The sequence below is a fragment of the Arachis hypogaea genome, chromosome 9 (genome assembly GCF_003086295.3).
Source record: "Arachis hypogaea cultivar Tifrunner chromosome 9, arahy.Tifrunner.gnm2.J5K5, whole genome shotgun sequence".
Taxonomy (NCBI): domain Eukaryota; kingdom Viridiplantae; phylum Streptophyta; class Magnoliopsida; order Fabales; family Fabaceae; genus Arachis; species Arachis hypogaea.
This window is the reverse complement of record NC_092044.1, coordinates 13,622,986-13,648,916: the sequence shown is the minus strand read 5'-3', so window position 1 is coordinate 13,648,916 and position 25,931 is coordinate 13,622,986. Positions and strand designations below refer to the sequence as shown.

The following is a 25,931-nucleotide window of genomic DNA, read 5'->3' as shown; positions in this document are numbered from 1 at the left end:
ACTATATCCATCTTGATTATTTTTATAGAATTTATAATAAAAGAAATATTTAATTACTTTTTCAGTTACTATAATTTTATCGAATTTTTAATTAAATTTTTATATATTTTTTTTAATTAGGTTCCTACACTATATCAGATTTTATAACTAAATTTTTACTGTTATAAAAATATTAAAAATTCAATAAAATTATAGGAATTGTCGAAGTAATTAAACCTAAAAAAAAATGATGAGACGATTTAAGATAATATTCTAGGAGTAGCAGTTTACATTATTAATAATCAATTTCCAGGTTCCAGGTGCCTTGGCTCTATTAACTAAGCTCTCGCAGCCATAGAAGATTTTCATTTTTTTCATTATTATTATTTATTTATTGCCATTAATTATTATCTTTATCTATCTCAAATCTCTGAGCCTATTCAACTCGGGTAAAATCACAGTAGCAAGACTGGGTCTATCTCGTTTTCTCATCTCACAACACTTCAATGCCAACTTAGCACAAGACAAAGCATCTTCAACAGGCCAATCATTCAAACTAGGATCAAGAACTTGTTCAAAGCTACCAGCATCAATAGCGCTCTGAACCAAATGAGCCAACCCCATTGGAGGCTTTGCAGTTATAATCTGAAGCAGCATCACACCAAATGAATATATGTCCGATTTCACACCCAACAACCCTGTCTGTTGATACTCCGGGTCGATATAACAGAATGTGCCGGCGGCTTTCGTCAGCCGGTACTGGGTAGTTTTGTCAGCGACCGAAGGCGGAACGAGCCTGGCAAGACCGACGTCGCCAATCTTGCTTAAATAGTTTCTGTCTAAGAGGATATTTGCTGGCTTGAGGTCACGGTGGACTAGTGGCTCTGGTTTTAGTTGGTGAAGGTAGAGAAGGGCCGTGGCGATTTCCGATGCTATTTTGAAACGGATTTTCCATGGGATTGGAGGAGTGTTTCCTTTTCTGAATAAACGATCTTCCAAACTTCCGTAGTCCATATATTCATACACAAGACATCCGAATTCTGGGCATGCACCTATCAGGAGTACCATGTTTGGATGTGTTATGGTGCTCAAAACTTGAACCTGCATTAACATCAAGTTATTATTAATTTTTGAACTCTAAATAAGTATAGAAATTATGTCATTTTAAGTTATAGCTGATTGACATTTTAGAGGAAAACCAATTAAATTTTGTTACTTTTTATAAAATTTAAAATAAATTGAATCTAGACATTTGTGTGATAAATTACACATTTAGTCACAAATATTATTATTATAATATGTAGTCTCATAAATATTGATGTAATATTTTGTGAGACGCACAATAAAATTAAACAGAAATTAAATATTGTAGATATTCTAAATATGATATTTATCACTTTAATATTTAGTTTTTTAGTTCAATTTAAATTTTATATAGAGTGAAAAAATATAATTGATTCTCCAACAAATTGAAATTGTGTTTCTATACTAAAATTGGTCTTATTTGATTGATGATTTCATTTTTTTTTCTAGATGTCAAATCTGAAATTTCAAAAATATTTTATTAGAATTGCTCTCACTAATACACACATGAATATCTAATATATTTGATTAAATTGTCATCTAAGATTTTTTAATTATTATCTTTGTATAATAAAGACAATTTTACACAAATAATTTACATTAACAATGTTAATGTGTTAGAATATAGTTGTTATTTTTAATATAGCAAGAAAAAAAACATGCATTATTTAAACCAAAGAAACATTAACTATTTATAGATACCTCTTGGTTAAATTGTCTTTCCCCATGGCTTATATCTGGCCTCACAGCCTTGATGGCAACATCAGTGTTGTCAATTACTCCTTTAAAAACTGGTCCATAACCACCTTCTCCAATTTTGAGATCAATATCAAAGTAATTAGTTGCAATTTCTATTTCTTTAATGTTGTATCTTCTGTATGGAACGATGTTTTTATAAATGTAGGCAGAACTTGAAGCTCCTTGATTTTCCTCGTTTTCCATAGCATGCACTGTTTTCTGCCTTGAAAGCTTAGCCTTTTCATGCTCTTCCACTCCCTAAATAACAAATATGAAATGTACTTTTAAGTGTTTTTTTCTCTTTTTATTTTTCAGGCAATTGAATTAAAGTTTAATATTCAAATTAAATAGAGAAAATATTATAATAACAATATCTCAAAAGAAAGCATTTCATCATACCTTATGCGCAGAGTCGACTTCTTTGCAGAAAAATCCATATTGCTCATTTGTTTTCTTTAGTTCAAGTTTTAATTTCATTAATTCTTCCTCCATTTTTTTCTATAAGAAGGGGGTGAAAAAAAAATCTAATCATTCACATGGGAAAAAGTAAGTTAAACTACATAATTAGCTATTACCAATATATTGAAATTTCCTGTGTGTATACTAAAATCAGTCATTAATATAAAATATATATTTTAAAATACCGATACACATTAAAAATAAATTAAAGAATAAATTACTATTTGTATTCATAAAAGATACAAAACAAATGTATCTATATAAGAATAAAACGACAATTGTATCCACGGAAGATATCTTTCGTGTGCCAAGAATACCTTAACGGACTAATTGTGTAATCAACGTCTGGATATTCTTGGAACACAAAAACTATCTTTTGTGATTATAATTGTCGTTTTATTCTTATATAGGTATATTTATCAGTATCTGTATTTTATAGGTACACATAATAATTTATTTATAAATTAAATTATACGTATATTTATATATAAATATATTGATGATTGATTTGTGATGAATTTAGATAGTAAGTGTCACATTGAAATACAAATAAACCAATCCCAACTACAAAATAACCCTTACTATACTTACTCACTTTTTCCATGTAGCATTGATAATGGTTTCTAATTTTTTTCTACTTTTCTTATGCATGTTCTATAATGACCAAAATACCCTTACTGCATTGATAGTAGAAGATACATTACTTACTTACTTTGGATTTTGATGAAGTGACTTGTGACTTTGCGAATTCAAGATCATTGTCGGTTTGTGGTGAAGAGCCTCCAAAGGATATTGTTGGACTTTGTTCCATTGGTGAAAAATTACTTGGTGTCATTGATAATGTAGCATCTTTGACCAAGCTAAGTAAATCACAAAAAAAGGATATCAATGTCTTTATTGAATTACTCCCAAAAAAGATATATGTATAAGTATTGTAATTAATGGAGATATATACCTGTTTATATGTTGAGGTGAATTGTTTAAAAAATAATCTGGCGTTGCTACCCCTTTTACTGTTGCTGCTTTTGTGAATTTACCATTTTGAGCAGGACCTGCTGGATGGATAGTTTGGACTTTTCCTTTCGATATAACATATATTGAGCAAAAATCTGCCAAAGACTTGGCTAAGCTAGCTGCCACATCCGTATTTTTAAATTTCCTGAAAAAAATAAAATAAAATAAAATCAAGACCATGGTATTTATAATTAAATTTTTATCGGGATAAAAATATTAAAAAAATAATTTATTAAATAAAATGAATATATTTAATATTTAATTAACAGAATTTTTTTATTAATTTTAATTTTTTATTATAATAAAAATTTAGTTATAAAATTTAATATAATATAAAAATTTAATTAAAAATTTAATAAAATAATAGAAATTGACAAAATAATTAAAACTAAAAATATATCTCATGGAACGCAAGACATTTTTACTTATTGGAAATGCTTATGAGTATGCATGATTATGAGATAAAAAGAATTGAACCTTATAAAAGAATTCCATTGGGAAGCACCAACAATGACGCTACTAATATAGTTTTCATTTACGTATTGAGTAAGTGCACTTGTAACATTAGCGCCTTGTAACACCAACTCTGTCACTACAATCTGAAATAATAAGCGTCCACAACCACAAATTAATATGAATAATTTTTTTTTTCAAACTAAACATAATTTTTAATATTTTTAAAGTAAATACTAAATACCCTGTTCAATTCTTATTTACTATTTCAAAGATAACGTAGACAAAAAGATCATGATAAAAAACTAATATTTCAAATTTTTTTTCTTCTCAATTTTGGTGGATAACTAACCCCTTTTCGAGCACAAAGCCCTCTGAAAGGGAGAAAAATCCGCTGCCATTCTTCTTCAGTTGGTGGACGACAATGACTAGGGCCAACACCATTCTCTGCACAAATAAACAATAAAGGATTGGTAATTGTTGTACGGATAAAGCAGTACTATAATCCTTAATTTTAACTTTGTTCTTAATATTTTAAATATTTTTTTAAATATTATATTTCATATTATTTAAATTTTTTTGTTATTATTTTTTATTATTCTATCACTTTCATTTTTAAATTACTAATAAACACCCTGACTATTATAATTACGATTTTTACTATTGTCCAAAAAAAAATTATAATAGAAAAAGAGGTATTTTTGGAAGAAAAAAACTAATTTTGATCAAAAGATTAAAATATAATGAAAAAACGTTTAAGATAAAAATATGACGTTTCAAATATTAAGAATGAAACTAAGACTTAATTCAAATATTAGAGACTAAATAATACTTTATCTTTATTCAATAAAAAATGAATTATTGAGTTGTTTATTACGGCTCTAATGCATGTAACAAATATTGTGAGAATAATATATTGTTCTGAAAGTGATCAAAATAATGTCACTAATAAAAGATTTAGAAAACATTAAAGTTTACACAAAAAGACAAAACTATATATGAGTACGAAAATGTTTGGTAATCAAAGAAAATCAGTCAAACATTAGTCAAAAACAGCCATAACTTGCTTTATTTAGTATTTATTAATTGTTGCGACAGTTAATGAATGCTAAATAAGATAAGTTTTGGCTGTTTTTTTATTTTATCTCCCTAGCATTACCAATAAGAATATTGTCTTTGTGAATAATTTATCTATCTAAAGATGAGAAGAATTAATAATTAATAGCCATACAATTTTATTGCTTAATGCTATAGATGTAAACTTTAATTTTATTGCAATCTCAGTTACAACTGTAAACAACAATTTAATTAAATGGATGTGAGAAATTATTAGCCATGCTTCCAAGGTTCAAAAACCACCACCAAAGGAGGAGGTGAGAAATTATTGAATGCCTCTAGAGAACATGTAATGTGTACTCAACATATAAGTATTGAAAATATAGAAATGTGTTTTGTTATTAAAATTTAGGAAGCAGAAGGAAACCTACGGTGGTACAAACGATTGGTCTGAACGTGAATGAGAATGCAAGAGGAATTCTTCTTCAGAATATGTTCTACGGCCCACTGGACGGCGTATTGGCTTTTCCGGCCGCTGGTCACGGCGATCACAGTCGTAGGGCCGCCAGTATTTTTAGGCTTAGCTGATGCTGATTTTCTGAAATCTACCATTACTGATGGTGGTGTGGTTTGGGGTAGATTATTGGAATCAAAATTCACGTTTGAAGAAACCCAAAAGAATAAAAAATAAAAAATAAAAAACTATTGGTGATGACAAAATATGTTGTCCTTCTCCTATGTATTTTATTTGTCATATTTGCTATATATGGATCAAATATTGTTACTAACCGCTCCGAAATTTGCCATGTTTATTCCTTTGTTGATCTGGGCTCAAGGATTTGTTGGAGTTAGTTTCCAAAACATTTTTGTGCTATCTACATGACGTTACTAAAGTCGGTTTTGTTTTTTATTTTATTTTATTTTTTACTTTCTGTTTTCTCTGTTTCTGATTGTTGGCAAAACAATTTAATAGCCACAGTTATGAGAGTTGGACAGAATATTCAATGGAATTAACCGAAAATTGGCCACAAAATCAATGCAATTCAAGATTAAAAAAAAATACAGTTGGGTAGCGTTTGTTTTTGGAGACAGGACACAGAGACATGGACAGTACATGTCTAAAATATGTTTGGAAGTAGAGACATGGACACGGAACACATTGTCTCCGAGACAGTTTTTCATATTTTTGTGTCCACTCTTTTACGAAGGACAATGATGGACACGGGAATTGGAAAAGTGGACACGGACCTTTTTATAAATTTTGTTTTCCTTTTTGCCCATAGATATTTTCTATTATTCCACTATTATCCCTTCTTATTTTTCCTATAATTAGTCTTGAAATTTTTGAAAGATAAATATTATTAATGATAAAATTGATCTTTTAAAATGCTAAAAATAATTTATAAGTTGTAATTGATTTTATATAATTTAAAGAAAAATCAGTTTTTAGATAAAAAAAATTTGGTTTTCTAAATAAAAATAGATTTTTATGTGCAAAAACTATTTTTTTCATGTAAAAACGGATTCTTTTTTAAAACTGATTTTTTATTTAAAATTAATTTGTCTTATTAACCTAAACAAATTTTTTTATTAATCAGATCTATTTTTTTATTAATCTTAACCATATGTATTCTTACATATTAATAATAAATTTAAAAATAAAATAAATATATTTATAATTTTTAATTTAATATAAATACTATTATATATATTTTTATTAAATTTTTGGTCTTTTCAAATATTTTTTCAAGTTTCATATGTACTCTTATGTACTCTCATTCTCTATTAAATTAGTTTGTACTTGATGTAAAAAATTTGGAATCATGGTTATTTTAGTCATTTCATATAATATTTTAGTCTTATCCATGTGTATCCAAACATAATAATGGACATTACATTAGTGTCTTGTACATCGTATCCAAACACAATACACAAACAATAATTTTTAGTGTCTTCGTCTTATTGTCTCTGTCTCAGTGTCATGTTTTGTCCTGTCTCTGAAAACAAACGCAGCCTTGCAGTCGAAAGTCGAAACATTTGAAAATTGAAAAATTAATATATAATCTTTGGATAGTTAGTAATTTGAAAGTATTCATATGTCAAGCAATCAAATGATGGCCAGCACCTAAAGTCTGAAGATATTAATGTTCGATGTGCCATGCTTAATAATATACAAAACTATATATATATATATATATACATGAAGACATATCATACGTAATTAGCACAAGCTGTCATGAATTGCATGCCAATAAGCTGATGTAATGTATTATGACTATTATCTAAAAAAATGGTGTATTTATAGTTTTTGTCTCAAATAATCTCTAAAATTTTACTCTAATTTTAAATTTATCTTTAAATATTTTAATTATCTTAGTTCGGTCTTTAATTTTTATTATGTGACTCATCTTAGTTTTTCAAACATCTTCTATTAACAACATCAATTGTCAACGTCATATATCAGAATATAGTTTGATCACATGTAAAAAGTGATGATATATTAATTAATGACATGTGGCATGTCAAATTAGAGTCAAAGACAATGGTACTATGTGACATAAGGCTGGTTTGAATTAAATCTCCATTTTGATTCCCGAAATTCACGCGATTATTTATTTTGATCTTCAAAATTTAAAATTATCTATATTAGTCTTTCAGATTTAAGTCCAGGCACTAATGTGATTCCTCAACTCTTCCCGACAATGACTAGACAAATGAAATGCTGAGATGACACCCTCCATGCCAGGATGACGAGTAAATAACTTTGTTTACCCTTGGCACCCAAACAAATCAGAAATATTGTCGCTTTGAATATGAAGGGAGGAAAAACGATGGAACTCAAAATAAAGCATTTTTTTCTTCTCTACCTCCACTATTCTTCATTTCTGATTTGTTTGGGCGTAAAAGATAAACAACGTCGTTTATTCATCATCCAGCGTGGCAGGGAGGGTGCCATCTTAACACTCCGTTTGCCTAATCATCGCCGGAAAGAGTCGAGGACCATATTGATGCCCAGACTTGAATCTGTAAGACTAGTATAGGTAATTTTAAATTTTGGAGGCCAAATTGAATAATCGCGTGAATCTCAGGGACCAAAATATAGATTTAGTCGCTGCGTTTGGTTTCTGTCTCTCAAAGGTTGAGACAAAGACACAAAGATATGAACATAAAGACTTGTATATTATACATACGAATTCCACTAGGGAGCCAATGAAAAATTTTGACAATGTGTACAATGGGTTGGTTATTTAGCCCAATACAGATAAATAATAAATTCAAAAACTCTCATTTAATTTTTTTACATCAAATTTCAAATTTTAAATCCCCCAATTTCAAATTTCAAATTTTAAAAAAATTCAGTTAGTTATTTCAAAAAAATAACCATCTGAAATCTTAATTTACTAAAGCATTTCACTCTAATACTCTCTTCTTTTTCGACCGGTAACCACCCCACCTTCATCATAATCATCCTATTTCACCGTCGCTACTTGGCTTGCCACACGCCACTCACCCTTAGTAAAACTAACCATCCACTTAAGGATAAAAATAATCACTCAGCATACCTAATGAATTGAACATCTAACATATTTTAATTATATATAACTAAACCCAATCCAATCAAAATAATCATCTACATAAAAATTAAAATAACCATCGGTATAGCTACTAAAATGACCATCCTAAATTGACCATTAAAATAGAAGAAGAAGATGAATAAATAGAAGAAACAACTATTATGGTGAAACATATAGTTTAGAAGGACTAGGCATGATGAAAACGGTACTGTTGTGAAGCATAGGGCTCAAATCATGAAAGAAATTAACCATGCTTGGATCCTAAGAAGAAGAAGAAGAGCATGGTGGTATCATCGGTGAGAAGAGACTTGAAGGAATGGGAAAAAGCGAAGCCAGGAAGAGAGGCGTGAAACCAGCGGACGGTACTGTTGTGAAGCATAGGGCTCAAATCATGAAAGAAATTAACCATGCTTGGATCCTAAGAAGAAGAAGAAGAGCATGGTGGTATCATCGGTGAGAAGAGACTTGAAGGAATGGGAAAAAGCGAAGCCAGTTCGGAAGAGAGGCGTGAAACCAGCGGTAGCAACGTTAGGCGTCGGAGGGTGAGGTGCATTGGGCTGATCGGCGGAGGTGAGGACGGTATCGGTGGGAGGAATTCAGTGACACGAGGTGAGAACCAGAGAAGATGACGGTGAGTTTTAGACGTGTATTGGAGATTACGGTAAGATTAGAAATAACCGTACGTAGTGTGAATTGGTGTAAATGCTAATTCTAATTTTTCAAATTTTAAAAATTGAAATTAAATAATTAATTAATGATCTAATTTTTAATTATAAATTTACTTTTTTTTAATCTATTGTACACATTGTACATAATTAGTATTGGTTCCGAATACTTTCTCTATACATAAACATATTTGTGTTTGACAATTGTGATAGACAGAACACAAATTACATTAAACGGTCTATTTTACCCTTTTTAATATAATCTTTTATATTCATCATCTCAGTTCAATTCATCTTCTTCCTTCCACCAATTTTTCTTTTCAAAAAAAGTAAAAAAAAAATTACAGAATCATAATTTAATTCAAATTCATCCAACAAAATAAGATTACACACACCATTTCTGAAAGAAAAAAAGTTTAAAATAACAAAATGATGAATAGAGAAGAAGGAGGAACAGATCTACAAGATAGAGTATATCATCGACAATGTCACAAGTCAGAGGCGACGAATGAAGACAGAGCTAGTGACACAATTGCCGGCGACAATGTTACTGGAATTGAAGGAGAAAGGACAGAACAAAGAGTGAAAAAAGGAGAGGATGAAGAGAGGATTGAGGAGGATGCAATGGCGGTGTTGGCGATGACTCTAGCAGTGACGATGGAAGCGGTGATGGAAGGAGAAGGGAGGTGGAAGGAAAGAAGAAGGAGCATAAAAGGGATAAAAAGAAGGGTTATGATTAAGATAAAATTGGTATTTTAAAAAATAATTGGGATAAAAGTGTAAATATTTTTATCTCATAGATTGTGTACTTTTAGGAGAGACGCTGAATACATGTATTTTGTATGTTACTCGGGGTGAACTCCAAATATGGTTTCTTTACTATGTCAGTTAGACACCTTGACATCACGGTTACCCGTGTCAGTTAGGCCTCATCATAATAATATCTTAATGTGTATCACAATAAAAAATAGTGCTATCAGTTAGGCGAACATTCCCGCATTAGCAATTTCAGACTATCAGTTAAGTGGGCCCTTTCACATTAGCAATTTGGCACAAGGCCAATTCCCATTTCATTTTCATGAATCATAATCTATTTCAATTACTTATTTCACTCATGACTTTTTATTTTCTTTCTTTTCATTTTATCTCCACATCACCGATTACATGCTCATATCTCTGCATCCCAATATTATTAAACGTACCTCCGCATCAGCGCTTAACTATACATACCTCCGCATCTCCTTATTATTATTCACTTATCATTGCCTCGAGTTTCTTGACAGCCAAACTTCTTTATCGTTTAACAAAAATTCCTTTCCTTAATAAACCAAACTCAAATTATTACTTAAATAAAAAAATCTTTTCTCAATAGGATAAACTTAAAACATAACAGTTTTCCTGATAAATTGAAAGTCAAATAGAATGAGTTTTAAATCAAATTCTCTTTTGAATAACGCTTTAAGCAAAGCCTCAAAGTTTTATAAAAATTTTTGCAGTATTTTCTCTAAAATTCGGGGTTTACTACCCTTCAAAGATTCCAACCAAACCATTTTTAATTCTCAAAGATCACTTACAACAAATCAACAAATCCAGTCTAATATCCAAAACATTTATAAATCTGAAATCTAACCAGTTCCAATATCAAAATCTTTTCCAATTCTCAATTCATTACCAATAAAACAAATTTCCAATACAAACCCCCCCTTTTCTTAAGATGAGTAAATATGTAAACCAAATATTTTCCAATATAAAATCATGTCTCAAAATAAGCTTATAAATTGGATTTCCAAAACAAGATCAATTTTTTATATGTTTTTATAAGAACTCAGACAGAACCTTCTCTTAAAATTTGTCTTCACCACCCTTACGGGCTCCCTCACTTTTATATTTTCTCAAATTAACAACCCAACCCAGACATTAGCATAACCAGAGTTTTCGACATCAATCACAACCTCAATTCAAACTCATCATTCAGTCATTTCAAACAATCATAAACTATTTGCAAATACCCACTAGACTTTCATTGCATTCATAATTTAAAACAGTTAATTTCAAAATAAAATCCCCTACCTCGACTAGCTGAATTTACATAGGTGAAACATGTTAACTCCCTTCCGTTTTTGTTTCATGGCAACAATGGTGATTCCAACATGATCGAAACGGCAGCAGCACCAATTTTAATTTTTCAAACATACCTTGGCAGAACTAAGACAGAGACATACACTATCATAATTAGAAGAAGATCATAGCAGAAAAATAAAATGATAGCAGAGCAAGGATAGAGGAGTTACATATTCAAAAATGGTAGAATCGGGATTGAAACTGGAAAATGGCAGTGCTTATTCAAAGACAAGAAAAGAGGAGGCTGTGGTGCTTGAATGGGACCGAAGTAGTGACTAAAGTGGTTTAATAGCAGCGGCGTTCATAACACTTCTCCAATGGCAACCACGGTGACTCCAACGGCAGTGATAGCTAGGGTTCAGTGGCGGTGGATCCTTCTGGTGGCAGCTCGGACGGTGGACTCCACCCACGGCGACGGCGACACTCTCCTCCACAAACCTTGGCAGCAGCGGCGATGGAAAGGCAGCGCTGCTTCCTCTTCTCCCTCGCTAACTCATCTCTTTCCCTTACCTCTGTTCGCGATTCACGACAGCGGCAGAAGCTTCATCAATGGCGACGCAGTAGCGGTGAGGGAATGGCGGTCGCCGACGGCGAGCTCGGCAGCGACCAGGTGCGACAGAGCTGCGGCGTCTTCTTTATTTGCGACGGCGACGCGGGCTCGGCTCCATGGAACGGTGGCGACGGCGCAGTGGCGTTGCGGCGGCAACAATAGGAAACGATTCCTCCTACTCTTTTTTCTTGTTCCTCTATTCATAGCTCTCTCTTCCCTCTCTTTCCCCCTTTCTGTTTCCCCTCTTTTTTTTTCTTGCTGAGGTTTCTGTGAGTGATGGGTGAGGGTGAGTGAGTAGTGGTGAGGAGTGGGTAAACGTGGCTCAGAGTGAAACACGTGCATGAATGTAGGAGGGATTAGTGTTGTATACGTGTGTGTTGGGAAAAAAATGTTAGGGTTAGTTAAAATTGGGGTTTAAATTGAAAATTTAGGGTTAAGGTGGAGTATTAATTTAAAATCAAATTCTATCCATATAATTAATTTTAAGAATATTACTTATTTTTTAAATTATAAATTATTTTTAATTAAATACTTTAATTTATAATTTAGAGATAAATAAATAATTTTTTTTTAGTTTATAAAATTAATCAAAAATATCTAACTGTAATTAAAATTTGTATAAACTCAAATTAATTTAAAACTTAAAATCTCATCACTTTAGTTTATTTATTATTATTATTATTATTATTATTATTATTATTATTAGTAAAGGTAACTTTCTAAAAATAAAGCATATATATAAATATGAATAATTTATTATTTATTTTCTAAAAATTTGGAGTCTTACACTAATAATAATTCAACAGCACACAATTAAATAGATAATTATTTTACTTGTAGCAAAATGAGAAGAGAATAAAAAAGATTACATGGTAAATAATTGGTTTTTGTATTAGATTATTTATGGTATAAGATTTCAACCTATTACTCAGTAAGTGAAAGTACGTATTGCTAGATAACATGCTTTTTCACGAGCTCGAAAATAATCCTAAACTCAAAAATCGGGAGAATAGAGAATGATAGAAAAACTAAATCGTCTAAAATGCTAAAATTTTGAAAATAGCAAATTAGGAGAGACATTAGTATAACATCAAATTGTACATTTACTTGACAAGATAGATATTTTTTCAATAGAGACAACTATAAGAATATTCAATGCAACCCCAACTTCTTTTAAAATTAAACAAAAAAATAATGATCATGTTCCTTAAAATGAAATTTATCCAAATTTCCAACAAAAAAGAGTTCCGCTTTAACAGTTGATTGGGAGGAACAATAAATAAAGAATTAAAAAAAGATTTCAAGAAGATTAAAAAAAAACTGAAAACAATGAACTTACAAAAAGAAATTAATGATTTTATTCGGCTAATAATTTTTAAACTGTGAAATTTTGAGGTCTTTAAAAAATGAACTGAAATTGATTTAGATCAACCACATCGTACAGGGATAGATATAAGAGACACAATATAATGTTAGTTCCTGAACGAGTCAGAGGTGATGTGTATGCGGGGTGATTGAGGATCTGGATCCGAGTCGTTTGTGCGTGATTGGACCTCCTGGGTTGACGTTGAAGGAAGAAGGATGGAGTTTCACGATCTCCCGAGTTGTTGGCGTGATGAGGGGAGAGCCACCTGCAACAGGGACTCCAACACTCAAGTCAGAATCCGTACAAGGTGGCAGAATAGGTGAGGGTTAGGTGACGTACCTTGGGGGAAGGGTTGGGCCCTCCCCTTATATAGTCTATACCTAGGACGGGTCCCACGAGAGCAGACCCGCCTTCCAGGAAATTTCCTTCCCCAATTGTCAGGTACCTTGCTGGCGGGGAGGAGGTGTATTGGGTTTCCTCCCTTTTCGGGTTTTGTATACTCGTCAAGTCGGCCGGCTGGGCCGGGGCATTGGACCAGTTGGGCCAGGCCAGAATAGTGCCCCCAACGCACCAGCTATAGTCGTGAGCACCGTTGTTGGCGCGTTTTATCCTACTCTCTTTGGTTAAATCCTCGCGAGGTGGCCCGCTCGTGATAGGGGCGTGCACCCTACGTGCGAGTGGGTTTCACCGTTTCAAGAGAGTGTCATTCGTCGTCTCGTTCTCTGTGCCTATCATTTAATGCCATTATGGCTGATTTGAAAGCTTGGAAAAAAGTCAGTTTGACCCCTGACTTTCGCACTTCCCTGTAGTGGCAGTTATTCCTTAGTGTTCATTCTCTTTCCCCCACTTTCACGTTCCATCTTCCCATTTCTGCATCCTTTCTGCACTATTCCCTCTCATTTTTCCTCTCATGCTTCTTGGATTCCACCGCCTTGATCCACTTCCTGTTCAACTGCAACTGCATCCCCTCAGATTTTTCCAATTTTACTTAACAGCAACCTTCTTGGTAAGCATCTCCTTTTTAATGAATGATTGCTATTATTACTACTACTGTTGTCATCCTCTTGCGTTCTTGTAGCTTTTAGGTTATGCATGTGTGTTGTTTGAATCATTCTGCTGTTAGTTAGGCTTTAGAGGGGGTTACCATTTAGATTTCTGGTATTTAGCATTTGTTTAACTGTAGATAGGCTTACTACGGTATATAGTGTTAGTTCCGGTTTTTTCGGCTTCCGAACCTTGTAGTCTGACTTTGAGTGGTGCCCCCACTGTAGGTATGGTGCAACTTCCCCTTCTGAGGCCCCGTGTTGACCGATATGCCTATGTTACCTCAGACGTAAATGATACACCTTCCCAAATAACCCTAGAGGAGCTCATGGAGTTCCGCGACGCTGACCAATTATGCAGGGGAGGTCCCAAGGAGGAACGCTACGAAGTGTTCGTTCCCGCGGACTATGAACAAATATGTCAACTTAACTTGAACACCCCCCGAGTTGCCGACTGGATTTAGATGTATAAGGCAATGTTTACCGTCCTAGGGTTCGCATCCCCTTCTCCCCCTTCCAAAAGGCACTTCTGAACCGGTGCAACGTGGCTCCGTCATAGCTACACCCGAATAATTGGGCCGCTATCCGGTGCTTCGAGATGGTTTGTGAGTACTTGGAGTTGCTGGCCTCTGTAGAAGTATTTTTCTGGCTTTTTGTTTTGACAAATCTTTCCAAAGAGGGAAGGCATAAGAAGGGGTTTATGTCCTTCCAAGCCGCCCAGGGCAGGCAAATCTTCGGGGTGTTCGAAGATTCGTTTCATGGCTTCAAGGGCAAATTCTTTAAGGTCCGGCCTGCCGAAGGCCAGCACCCCTTCTGGTTAACCTTGGAGGGGAAGCGGCGGATTCTGACCTACTGAAGCTTCGGGATCGGGTCCAATGCTTTCACCAAAGTAGCATACAAAGGGTTAATCCAGCGGGATAAAAACATAGCTGACGTGTTGTTGGCCGTATTTAACGAAAATAATATCAACCCACATCTTTTAATGGGTGACCAAGAGATGGGTAGGAGTTATGTAGGTGAGTGGTCGGCTGGTTCTAGTGTTTCCTTCCCCTGCTTCTTTTTTTTTTAACGATTTGATGAGTTGTTGTGTATCTTACTACAGTGTCCATCGCCGCCGAGAGGACCAAACTTGAAGATTTAATGGCCCAGTTTCTTCCTAGGCATAGTGAGGACAGCTCCACAACCAATACTGTTGAGCACCCGTCCTCTCCTACCGCTGAAGTGCAATAAGCTCCACCTCGCCCTCCGAGACCTACCGTCCCCATCGCAACGGCCACCCCAAGTAGCAGTGGCATGGTCCCTCCTGAGGCAGAGCCGACCGATGGAGGTCCCGACGTGGCAATAGTCGAGAACCCCGCAAATGGAAGCCAACCTCCAGCCCTGATGGGTCGCTCACCGTTATGGAGAAAATTTCTGATGTTGGGGGTTTTATCGACTTGCATCTCATGCCAGGCACTGATGAGTTCTTCCACGATGGGAATCTTGACGCCCAGGCTAGTTGGATCTACCCGTGTATGCTGTGAGGTGCGACCATCGCAAGGAGGGCAGATCCCATCCTGACCCATGCCGGGGTGCTGGAAGGGAAGTATCGTCAATCCTTGCGAGAGGTTGAGAGCTTGAGGTCCGAGGTTAGGATCTTGAAGGAAAAATTAGCCGAGTCGGAGGGGAAGTTGGAAACTTCCGACGAAGCGGTGGCCCGCCTTACTGACCGGGAGATGATCTTGGAGAGTAAGCTCAACTCTGCTCGTGGTGAAATTGTCGCGGCCCAGGCTAAGGTTACTATCTTGGAGGAAAAGCTTGAGGAGGCCGAGAACTCAGCGAAGGACGCCAAGGCTGAGGTTGTGGGGCTGAAGAGGGAGGTTGTCGGTCTAAAGAAGAAGAACAAGGAGACAGTGAGGAATGCACGCGAGGTGATCTTCGGGACCGAGGAAGCGATAAAGGCCCAGGTCAAGCTACTTTCTTTCAACTTCGACACCTCCGCAATTGGAGCTTTCAAGACTATTTGGGATGGGCAAATTGTTGACATCCTGAAGAAGTGATGTGTGTTTACTTTGTAATATCTTGCTTTGAACTCTTTGTGTAAACTTGTTTACTATTTTGATTGACATTTGTAATTGGGGAACTGTTTACCATTTTGTTTTGGCATTGGTAATTTTCGAACTATTTGCCGTTTTGTTTTGACATTGCTACTTAGTGAAGCCGATTCATCGCTTTCATGATTAAGAGTTCCAATTATGGATTTTACTTTTGTAGCCGTTTAGTGTAACGTTCACGGTATCATTGGCGGGTGATCAATCCCGTGAGGCCGTAATTGCACAAAACTGGTTAGTTGATAAATATAAAGATAAAAATAGAGATAGAATAAAATGAAATAGAGAAAATCAAAACATGTTAAACAATGTCAAAAGTTAAGAAAATAATTCAACACGAAGTAAAACGGGTGTTACTGAACCGGGGAGACGGGTGGTAGTCTTAGATCGTCCTAGATTCTAAGGGTAGAACCTTGTCAAATTTGCCACGTTCCATGTTCGGGGTACCTCTTTCCCGTCCAGACATTCCAGCTTGTAAGCCCTGTTGCCGACCACTTCCTTTACTCGGTATGGGCCTTCCCAATTAGCCGCCAGCTTCCCTTTTCCGAGAGTTGGGAGGCCTACGTCGTTACGTCGTAGGACTAGGTCATTGGTTCAAAACTCCTTTTAAGCACTTTGGCATTGTACTACAGGGTTGTTCTCTGCTTTAATGCTGTCTCCGACAAGTGGGCCATCTCCATGGTTTCGTCAACCAGATCCTTCTCCACTACTTTCTCGACTCCGCTAAGGAGTAACCATGGGCTCGGCTCTCCCACTTCCACAGGGATCACTGCATTGACCCCGTAGGTGAGCCAGAAAGGCGTCTTCTCGGTGGAGGAATGCGGTGTTGTCCTGTACGACCATAAAACTGATGCGAGTTTGTCTGCCCATGCTCCTTTCTTCTGGTCAAGTCGTTTCTTAAGGCCTTGGAGGATGACTTTATTCGCTGCTTCCACTTGGTCGTTGGTCTGTCGGTGCTCCACTGACGAGAACCTCTGTTTTATCCCTAAGCCCATAAGAAACTCCCCAAATTTCTTGTCCACAAACTGCATCCTGTTGTCCGATATCACGAACTCTGGGATTCTGAATCTGGAAATTACTTGTCTCCACAGGAACTTACGGTAGTTTACGGATGAAATGCTGGCTAGCGGCTCTGCTTCGACCCACTTTGTGTAGTAATCAATGGCCACGATAAGGTATTTACCTGTCCGGGGCCTACCGGGAAAGGTCCCAAAAGGTCAATCCCCTATTGGCTGAAAGGTCGGGAGGCCATTAGTAAGCTCAACTCGGCTGCCATGGTCTTATGAAAGTTGGCGTTCTCTTGGCACTTCTTGCATCTCTTGACGAATTCCTAGGAGTCTGACATCGTCGAGGGCCAAAAGTAACCGGCTCTAACGAGTTTCCAGGCCAAAGCTTTTCCCCCGATATGGTGACTACAACACCCCTCATGGACTTCCCTTAATACGTAGTCCATCTGGTCGGGCCGTAGGAATTTCAGCACCGGTTGGTTCAGTCCTCTCTTGAATAGCTGGTCATGTACTATTACGTACTTGGCCATCTCCCTCCTTAACATTTTTGCGGTCTTGTGGTTGTCGGGGAGCTTGCCGCTTTCCAAGAAGTCAGTAATTGGGTCGATCCATGAGAGGACGACGTCTGCTAGAGTCACACACAGGGCAACTGTGGGTTCTTTCACTAATCCTTGGATCAAAGACCGATTTCCCATTTCCAGGTTAGTACTAGTCAGTTTTGACAGGAGGTCGGCTCGGGTATTCTTTTCCCTTGGAATGTGTTGCACCATGACCTCGTCGAATTCTTCACTCAAATTTTTTACCCTTTCCAAGTATTTTTGCAGCAGGGAGTCCCTAGCTTGGTAAGTTCCATTGATTTGGGATGTGACAACTTGGGAGTTGCTGTTCACCTCCACTCTAGTCGCCTCAACTTCTTTGGCTAAGAGCAGGCCACCAATGAGGGCTTCATATTCTGCTTGGTTGTTAGAGACCGGAAACTCAAATTTGATGGACTGCTCATATACCATTCCGGTCGGGCTCTCTAAGATTATCCCTACTCCCCCGAACGTTTGGTTGGAAGCTCCATCCACATGGAGTTTTCACCGCATGTTCAGGATCTCGTGAGGGTCTCCAGTTACTTCCACCAGAAAATCGGCCATTGCCTGGGCTTTAATTGCGTGTCTGAGATCATATTGCAGATCTATTGAAATAGCTTGACTGCCTAAGTCATCATCCATCCAGCCAGGTCGGGCTTTTGTAAGGCTTGGCGGATCGCTTGATCCGTCCTGGCGATTATCCGATGTCCTTGGAAGTATTGCCGCAACCTTCAGGACGAGGTTAAGAGCGCATATGCTAGCTTTTCCAATTTACTGTATCTTAACTCTGCCCCTTGCAGCGCTTTACTAACAAAGTAAACTGGCTGTTGGATTTTTCCCTCTTCTCGTACCAGAACGGCCGCCAAGGCTTCATCCGTTACTGCCAAATACAGGAACAATGTCTCACCGTTCTTAGGCTTGCCGAGGACTAGGGGTGCCGAGAGTATGCTTTTGAAGTGGTTGAAGGCCTCTTCGCACGCCGGAGTCCACTCAAAAGCTATTTGGTGCACGAAATTGTGATCATCAATGGCGCCATCAACATGGTACGCTCAATTTCAATCTCAACTCTTTATCACAACTTCGCACAACTAACCAGCAAGTGCACTGGGTCGTCCAAGTAATAAACCTTACGCGAGTAAGGGTCGATCCCACGAAGATTGTTGGTATGAAGTAAGCTATGGTCATCTTGTAAATCTCAGTCAGGCGGATTCAAATGGTTATGGAGGATTGATAATTAAAAGATGAATAAAACATAAAATAAAGATAGAGATACTTATGTAATTCATTGGTGAGAATTTCAGATAAGCGTATGGAGATGCTTTGTCCCTTCCGTCTCTCTGCTTTCCTACTGTCTTCATCCAATCCTTCTTACTCCTTTCCATGGCAAGCTGTATGTTAGGCATCACCATTGTCAGTGGCTACAGTCCCGTCCTCTCAGTGAAAATGTTCAATGCGCTCTGTCATAGCACGGCTATTCATCTGTCGGTTCTCGATCATGTCGGAATAGAATCCAGTGATTCTTTTGCGTATGTCACTAACGCCCCACAATCGCGAGTTTGAAGCTCGTCACAGTCATTCAATCCCTGAATCCTATTCAGAATACCACAGACAAGGTTTAGACCTTCCGGATTCTCAAGAATGGCCGCCAATGGATTCTAGCTTATACCACGAAGATTCTGATTAAGGAATCCAAGAGATATACATTCAAGCCTTGTTTGCATGTAGAACGGAGGTGATTGTCAGGCACGCGTTCATAAGTGAGAATGATGATGAGCGTCACATAATCATCACATTCATCATGTTCTTGGGTGCGAATGAATATCTTAGAACAAGAATAAGCTAAATTGAATGGAAAATAGTAGTAATTGCATTAATACTCGAGGTACAGCAGAGCTCCACACCTTAATCTATGGTGTGTAGAAACTCCACCGTTGAAAATAAATAAGTGATAATGGTGATCATTGGCTTCGGCCCCAGAGAGAGAACCAGAAGAACCAAGATGAAAATACAATAGTAAAAGGTCCTATTTATAGAGAACTAGTAGTCTAGGGTTTACAGAAATGAGTAAATGACGTAAAAATCCACTTCCGAGCCCACTTGGTATGTGCTTGGGCTGAGCGTTGAAGCTTCCATGTGTAGAGACTTTTCTTGGAGTTAAACGCCAGCTTTTGTGCCAGTTTGGGCATTTAACTCCCACTTTTGTGCCAGTTCTGGTGTTTAATGCTAGAATTCTTGAGCTGACTTGGAACGCCTGTTTGGGCCATCAAATCTCAAACAAAGTATGAACTATTATATATTTATGGAAAGCCCTGGATGTCTACTTTCCAACGCAATTAAGAGCGTGCCAATTGGGCTTCTGTAGCTCCAGAAAATCCACTTCGAGTGCAGGGAGGTCAGAATCCAACAGCATCTGCAGTCCTTTTTCAGCCTCTAAATCAGATTTTTGCTCAGGTCCCTCAATTTCAGCCAGAAAATACATGAAATCACAGAAAAATACACAAACTCATAGTAAAGTCCAGAAAAGTGAATTTTAAATAAAAACTAATAAAAATATAATAAAAATTAACTAAAACATAATAAAAACCTACTAAAAACAATGCCAAAAAGTGTATAAATTATCCGCTCATCACAACACCAAACTTAAATTGTTGCTTGTCCCCAAGCAACTGAAAATCAAATAGGATAAAAAGAAGAGAATATACTATAGACTCCAAATTATCAATGGAACTTAGCTCCAATTAGATTAGCGGGACTAGTAGCTTTTTGCCTCTGAACAGTTTTGGCATCTCACTTTATCCTTTGAAGTTCAGAATGATTGGCATCTATAGGAACTCAGAATTCAGATAGTGTTAATTGATTCTCCTAGTTAAGTATGTTGATTCTTGAACACAGATACTTTATGAGTATTGGCCGTGGCCCAAAGCACTCTGTTCTCCAGTATTACCACCGGATACATACATGTCACAGACACATAACTGGGTGAACCTTTTCAGATTGTGACTCAGCTTTGCTAGAGTCCCCAATTAGAGGTGTCCAGGGTTCTTAAGCACACTCTTTTTTTGCTTTGGATCACGACTTTAACCGCTCAGTCTCAAGTTTTTACTTGACACCTTCACGCCACAAGCACATGGTAAGGGACAGCTTGGTTTAGCCGCTTAGGCCAGAATTTTATTCCTGTAGGCCCTCCTATCCACTGATGCTCAAAGCCTTGGATCCTTTTTATTACCCTTGCCTTTTGGTTTAAAGGGCTATTGGCTTTTTTGCTTGCTTTTTCTTTCTCTTCTCTTTTTTTTTTGAATTCACTGCTTTTTCTTGCTTCAAGAATCATTTTTATGATTTTTCAGATCCTCAATAACATTTCTCCTTTTCTATCATTCTTTCTAGAGCCAACAATTTTAACATTCATGAATAACAAATTCAAAAGACATATGCACTGTTCAAGCATACATTCAGAAAACAAAAAGTATTGTCACCACATCAAATAATTAAACCAGTTTCAAGGATGAATTTGAAATCATGTACTTCTTGTTCTTTTGTAATTAAAACATTTTTCATTTAAGAAAGGTGATGGATTTATAGGGCATTCATAGCTTTAAGGCATAGACACTAAGACACTAATGATCATAAGACACAAACATAAATAAAACATAAAGCATAATTTTCGAAAAACAGAAAAATAACGAACAAGGAGATTAAAGAACGGGTCCACCTTAGTGATGGCAGCTTGTTCTTCCTCTTGAAGATCTTATGGAGTGCTTGGGCTCCTCAATGTCTCTTCCTTGCCTTTGTTGCTCCTCTCTCATGATTCTTTGATCTTCTCTAATTTCATGGAGGAGGATGGAATGTTTGCTCCATGTCCATGAGTGGGATCTCTTGTTTGCTCCATCCTTTTCTTAGTGGTATCCATGAGGACTTGGTCCAACCTTTGATCAAAGTTGACCCTTTTTGAGTTTGAAAGGGACCTCGGGGATCACCTTCTTCATGGCCACAACTTCATAGAAGTGGTCTTGATGCACCCTTGAGATGAATCTCTCCATCTCCCATGACTCGGAGGTGGAAGCTTTTGCCTTCCCTTTCCTCTTTCTAGAGGTTTCTCCGGCTTAGGTGCCATAAATGGTTATGGAAAAATAAAAAGCAACGCTTTTACCACACCAAACTTAGAAGGTTTACTCATCCTCGAGCAAAAGAAGAAAGAAGAGAGTAGAAGAAGAAGAAATATAGGAGATGGAGGGGGCTTTGTGTTTCGGTCATCTAGGGTGGGTTTGGGAGGGAAAGTGATTTGAATTTGAATGGTGAGGTAGGTGGGGTTTTATGAAGGATGGATGTGAGTGGTGAAGAGAATGGTAGGATTTGATAGGTGAGGGGTTTTTGGGGAAGAGGTATTGAGGTGATTGGTGAATGGGTGAAGAAGAGAGAGAGTGGTGGGGTAAGTGGGGATCCTGTGGGGTCCACAGATCCTGAGGTGTCAAGGATAGCTCATCCCTGCACCAAATGGTGTGTAAAACGCCCTTTCTGCCAATCCTGGCGTTAAACGCTGGGCTGCTGCCCTTTTCTGGCGTTAAACGCCAGTCTGGTGCTCCTTTCTGGCGTTAAACGCCAGTCTGGTGCCCCTTTCTGGCGTTAAACGCCCAGAATGGTGCCAGACTGGGTGTTAAACGCCCATTTGCTGCCCTTACTGGCGTTTAAACGCCAGCAAGCTTTTCCTCCAGGGTGTGCTGTTTTTCTTTCTGTTTTTTATTCTATTTTTGCTTTTCAATTATTTTTGTGACTTCACATGATCATCAACCTATAGAAAACATAAAATAACAATGGAAAATAGATAAATATAACATTGGGTTGCCTCCCAACAAGCGCTTCTTTAATGTCAGTAGCTTGATAGTGGGCTCTCATGGAGCCTCATAGATGTTCAGAGTAATGTTAGAACCTCCCAACACCAAACTTAGAGTTTGAATGTGGGGGTTCAACACCAAACTTAGAATTTAGTTGTGGCCTCCCAACACCAAACTTAGAGTTTGACTGTAGGGGCTCTGTTTGACTCTGTTTTGAGAGAAGCTTTTTATGCTTCCTCTCCATGGTTACAGAGGGATATCCTTGAGCCTTAAACACAAAGGATTCTTCATTCACTTGAATGATCAATTCTCCTCTGTCAACATCAATCACAGCCTTTGCTGTGGCTAGGAAGGGTCTGCCAAGGATGATGGATTCATCCATGCACTTTCCAGTCTCTAGGACTATGAAATCAGCAGGGATGTAATGGTCTTCAACCTCTACCAGAACATCCTCTACAAGTCCATAAGCTTGTTTTCTTGAATTGTATGCCATCTCTAGTGAGATTCTTGCAGCTTGTACCTCAAAGATCCCTAGCTTCTCCATTACAAAGAGAGGCATGAGGTTTATGCTTGACCCTAGGTCACACAGAGCCTTCTCGAAGGTCATGGTGCCTAATGTACAAGGTATTGATAACTTCCTAGGGTCCTGTCTCTTTTGAGGTAATCTCTGCCAAGTCAAGTCATCCAGTTCTTTGGTGAGCAAAGGGGGTTCGTCCTCCCAAGTCTCATTACCAAATAACTTGTCATTTAGCTTCATGATTGCTCCAAGGTACTTAGCAACTTGCTCTTCAGTGACATCTTCGTCCTCTTCAGAGGAAGAATACTCATCAGAGCTCATGAATGGCAGAAGTAAATCCAATGGAATCTCTATGGTCTCAGTGTGAGCCTCAGATTCCCATGGTTCCTCATTAGAGAACTCATTGGAGGCCAGTGGACGTCCATTGAGGTCTTTCTCAGTGGCGATCACTGCCTCTTCCTCCTCTCCAAATTCGGCCATGTTGATGGCCTTACACTCTCCTTTTGGATTCTCTTCTGTATTGCTTGGAAGAGTACTAGGAGGGAGTTCAGTAACTTTCTTACATAGCTGACCCACTTGTGCCTCCAAGTTTCTAATGGAGGACCTTGTTTCAGTCATGAAACTTTGAGTGGTTTTGATTAGATCAGAGACCATGGTTACTAAGTCAGAGTGGCTCTGCTTAGAATTCTCTGTCTCTTGCTGAGAAGATAATGGAAAAGGCTTGCCATTGCTAAACCTGTTTCTTCCACCATTATTGTTGTTGAAACCTTGTTGAGGTCTCTGTTGATCCTTCCATGAGAGATTTGGATGATTTCTCCATGAAAGATTATAGGTGTTTCCATAGGGTTCTCCCATGTAATTCACCTCTTCCATTGATGGGTTCTCAGGATCATAAGCTTCTTCTTCAGATGAAGCGTCCTTAGTACTGCCTAGTGCAGCTTACATTCCAGATAGACTTTGAGAAATCATATTGACTTGCTGAGTCAATATTTTGTTCTGAGCCAATATCACGTTCAGAGTATTAATCTCAAGAACTCCTTTCTTCTGATTCGTCCCATTGTTCATAGGATTCCTTTCAGAAGAGTACATGAATTGGTTATTTGTAATCATTTTAATGAGTTCTTGAGCTTCTGCATGCGTCTTCTTTAGATGAAGAGATCCTCCAGTAGAGCTGTCCAATGACATCTTGGATAGTTCAGACAGACCATCATAGAAGATACCTATGATGCTCCATTCAGAAAGCATGTCAGAAGGACACTTTCTGATCAATTGTTTGTATCTTTCCCAAGCTTCATAAAGGGATTCACCTTCCTTCTGTCTGAAGGTTTGGACTTCCACTCTAAGCTTACTCAATTTTTGAGGTGGAAAGAACTTTGCCAAGAAGGCATTGACTAGCTTTTCCCAAGAGTTCAGGCTTTCTTTAGGTTGTGAGTCCAACCATGTCCTAGCTCTGTCTCTTACAGCAAAAGGGAATAGCATAAGTCTGTAGACCTTAGGGTCAACCCCATTGGTCTTGACAGTGTCACAGATTTACAAGAATTCAACTAAAAAATGATGAGGATCTTCCAATGGAAGTCCATGAAACTTGCAATTCTGTTGCATTAGAGAAACTAATTGAGGCTTAAGCTCAAAGTTGTTTGCTCCAATGGCAGGGATAGAGATGCTTCTCCCATAGAAGTCGGGAGTGGGTGCAGTAATGTCACCCAGCACCTTTCTTGCATTGTTGGCATTGTTGTTGTTTTCGGCTGCCATGTCTTCTTCTTGTTTGAAGATTTCTGTTAGGTCCTCTACAGAGAGTAGTGCTTTAGCTTCTCTTAGCTTCCACTTTAAGGTCCTTTCAGGTTCAGGGTCAGCCTCAACAAGAATGCTTTTGTCTTTGCTCCTGCTCATATGAAAGAGAAGAGAACAAGAAAATATGGAATCTTCTATGTCACAGTATAGAGATTCCTTGAGGTGTCAGAGGAAAAGAAGAATAGAAGGAAGAGGTAGAAGAATTCGAACTTATCAAGAGGGATAGAATTCGAATTGTGCATTGAGGAGGAGTGTCAATCCTTAAATAGAAGGATGTGAGAAGAGGGGAAGAACTTTCGAAAATTAAAGTTGGGAAAGAAATAAAGTGATTTTGAAAAAGATTTTGAAATTAGAAATAAAAAAGATATGATTGAAAAATTAATTTTGAAAAAAATGTGATTAAAAAGATATGATTGAAAAGTTATGGTTTTAAAGAGATATGATTGAAAAATAATTTAAAAAAGATTTGATTTTTAAAATTAATGACTTGGCTAACAGGAAATTTTAAAGATATGATTCAAACATTAAACCTTTCTCAACAGAAAAGGCAACATACTTAAAATGTTGAATCAAATCATTAATTGTTAGCAAGTATTTTTTAAAAAGGAAAGAAATTGATTTTGAAAATATATGATTGAAAAGATATGATTTGAAAAAGATTTGATTTTGAAAACTTATGAAAACTTAAAAAAATTTGAATTAAAAACAAAATCTTCCCTCTTGTGCCATCCTGGCGTTAAACGCCCAGAATGGTATCCATTCTGGCGTTTAACGCCCAAAATGCTACCCTTTTGGGCGTTAAAAGCCCAGCCAGATACCCTAGCTGGCGTTTAAACGCCAGTTTTCCTTCTTCACTGGGCATTTTGAACGCCCAGCTTTTTCTGTGTAATTCCTCTGCTGCATGTTCTGAATCTTCAATTCTCTGTATTATTGACTTGAAAAGACACAAATTAAAAATTTTTGAATTTTTAATGATGAGGAATAATTAAAATGTAACTAAAATCAAATAAACAATGCATG

General features: G+C 37.0%; 3 protein-coding genes and 1 non-coding gene across 6 annotated transcripts; 1 reads left to right on the top strand and 3 right to left on the bottom strand.

Moving 5' to 3' along the window:
* Positions 1–207: 207 nt before the first annotated feature.
* Positions 208–11,976, bottom strand: LOC112710458 (U-box domain-containing protein 51). Of its 3 annotated transcripts, none has more exons than XM_072202571.1 (10): positions 11,314–11,976; positions 11,093–11,227; positions 5,214–6,796; positions 4,079–4,173; positions 3,751–3,872; positions 3,215–3,418; positions 2,972–3,119; positions 2,200–2,298; positions 1,765–2,058; positions 208–1,080 (listed from the first exon to the last, which is right to left on the bottom strand). In XM_072202571.1, exons 3-10 carry the CDS (start codon positions 5,392–5,394, stop codon positions 397–399), a joined length of 1,827 nt encoding a protein of 608 aa, XP_072058672.1. In that variant the 5' UTR covers positions 5,395–6,796; positions 11,093–11,227; positions 11,314–11,976; the 3' UTR covers positions 208–396. The 3 variants fall into 3 exon arrangements, with proteins under 3 accessions (XP_072058672.1, XP_025618467.1, XP_072058673.1); XM_025762682.3 differs by having other exon boundaries at positions 5,214–5,396; XM_072202572.1 differs by lacking the exon at positions 2,200–2,298.
* A 4,842-nt stretch (positions 11,977–16,818) lies between these two features.
* Positions 16,819–17,223, bottom strand: LOC112708911 (uncharacterized). Its single transcript, XM_025760833.1, has one exon. The coding sequence runs from the start codon at positions 17,221–17,223 to the stop codon at positions 16,819–16,821; it is 405 nt and encodes a 134-aa protein (XP_025616618.1).
* A 299-nt stretch (positions 17,224–17,522) lies between these two features.
* LOC140175063 (uncharacterized) lies at positions 17,523–18,206 on the bottom strand. Its single transcript, XM_072201969.1, has one exon. The coding sequence runs from the start codon at positions 18,204–18,206 to the stop codon at positions 17,523–17,525; it is 684 nt and encodes a 227-aa protein (XP_072058070.1).
* A 6,153-nt stretch (positions 18,207–24,359) lies between these two features.
* On the top strand, positions 24,360–24,467 carry LOC112713308 (small nucleolar RNA R71). Its single transcript, XR_003158282.1, has one exon. It is a non-coding gene; the product is annotated as a small nucleolar RNA R71 (small nucleolar RNA).
* The last annotated feature ends 1,464 nt before the right edge of the window (positions 24,468–25,931 follow it).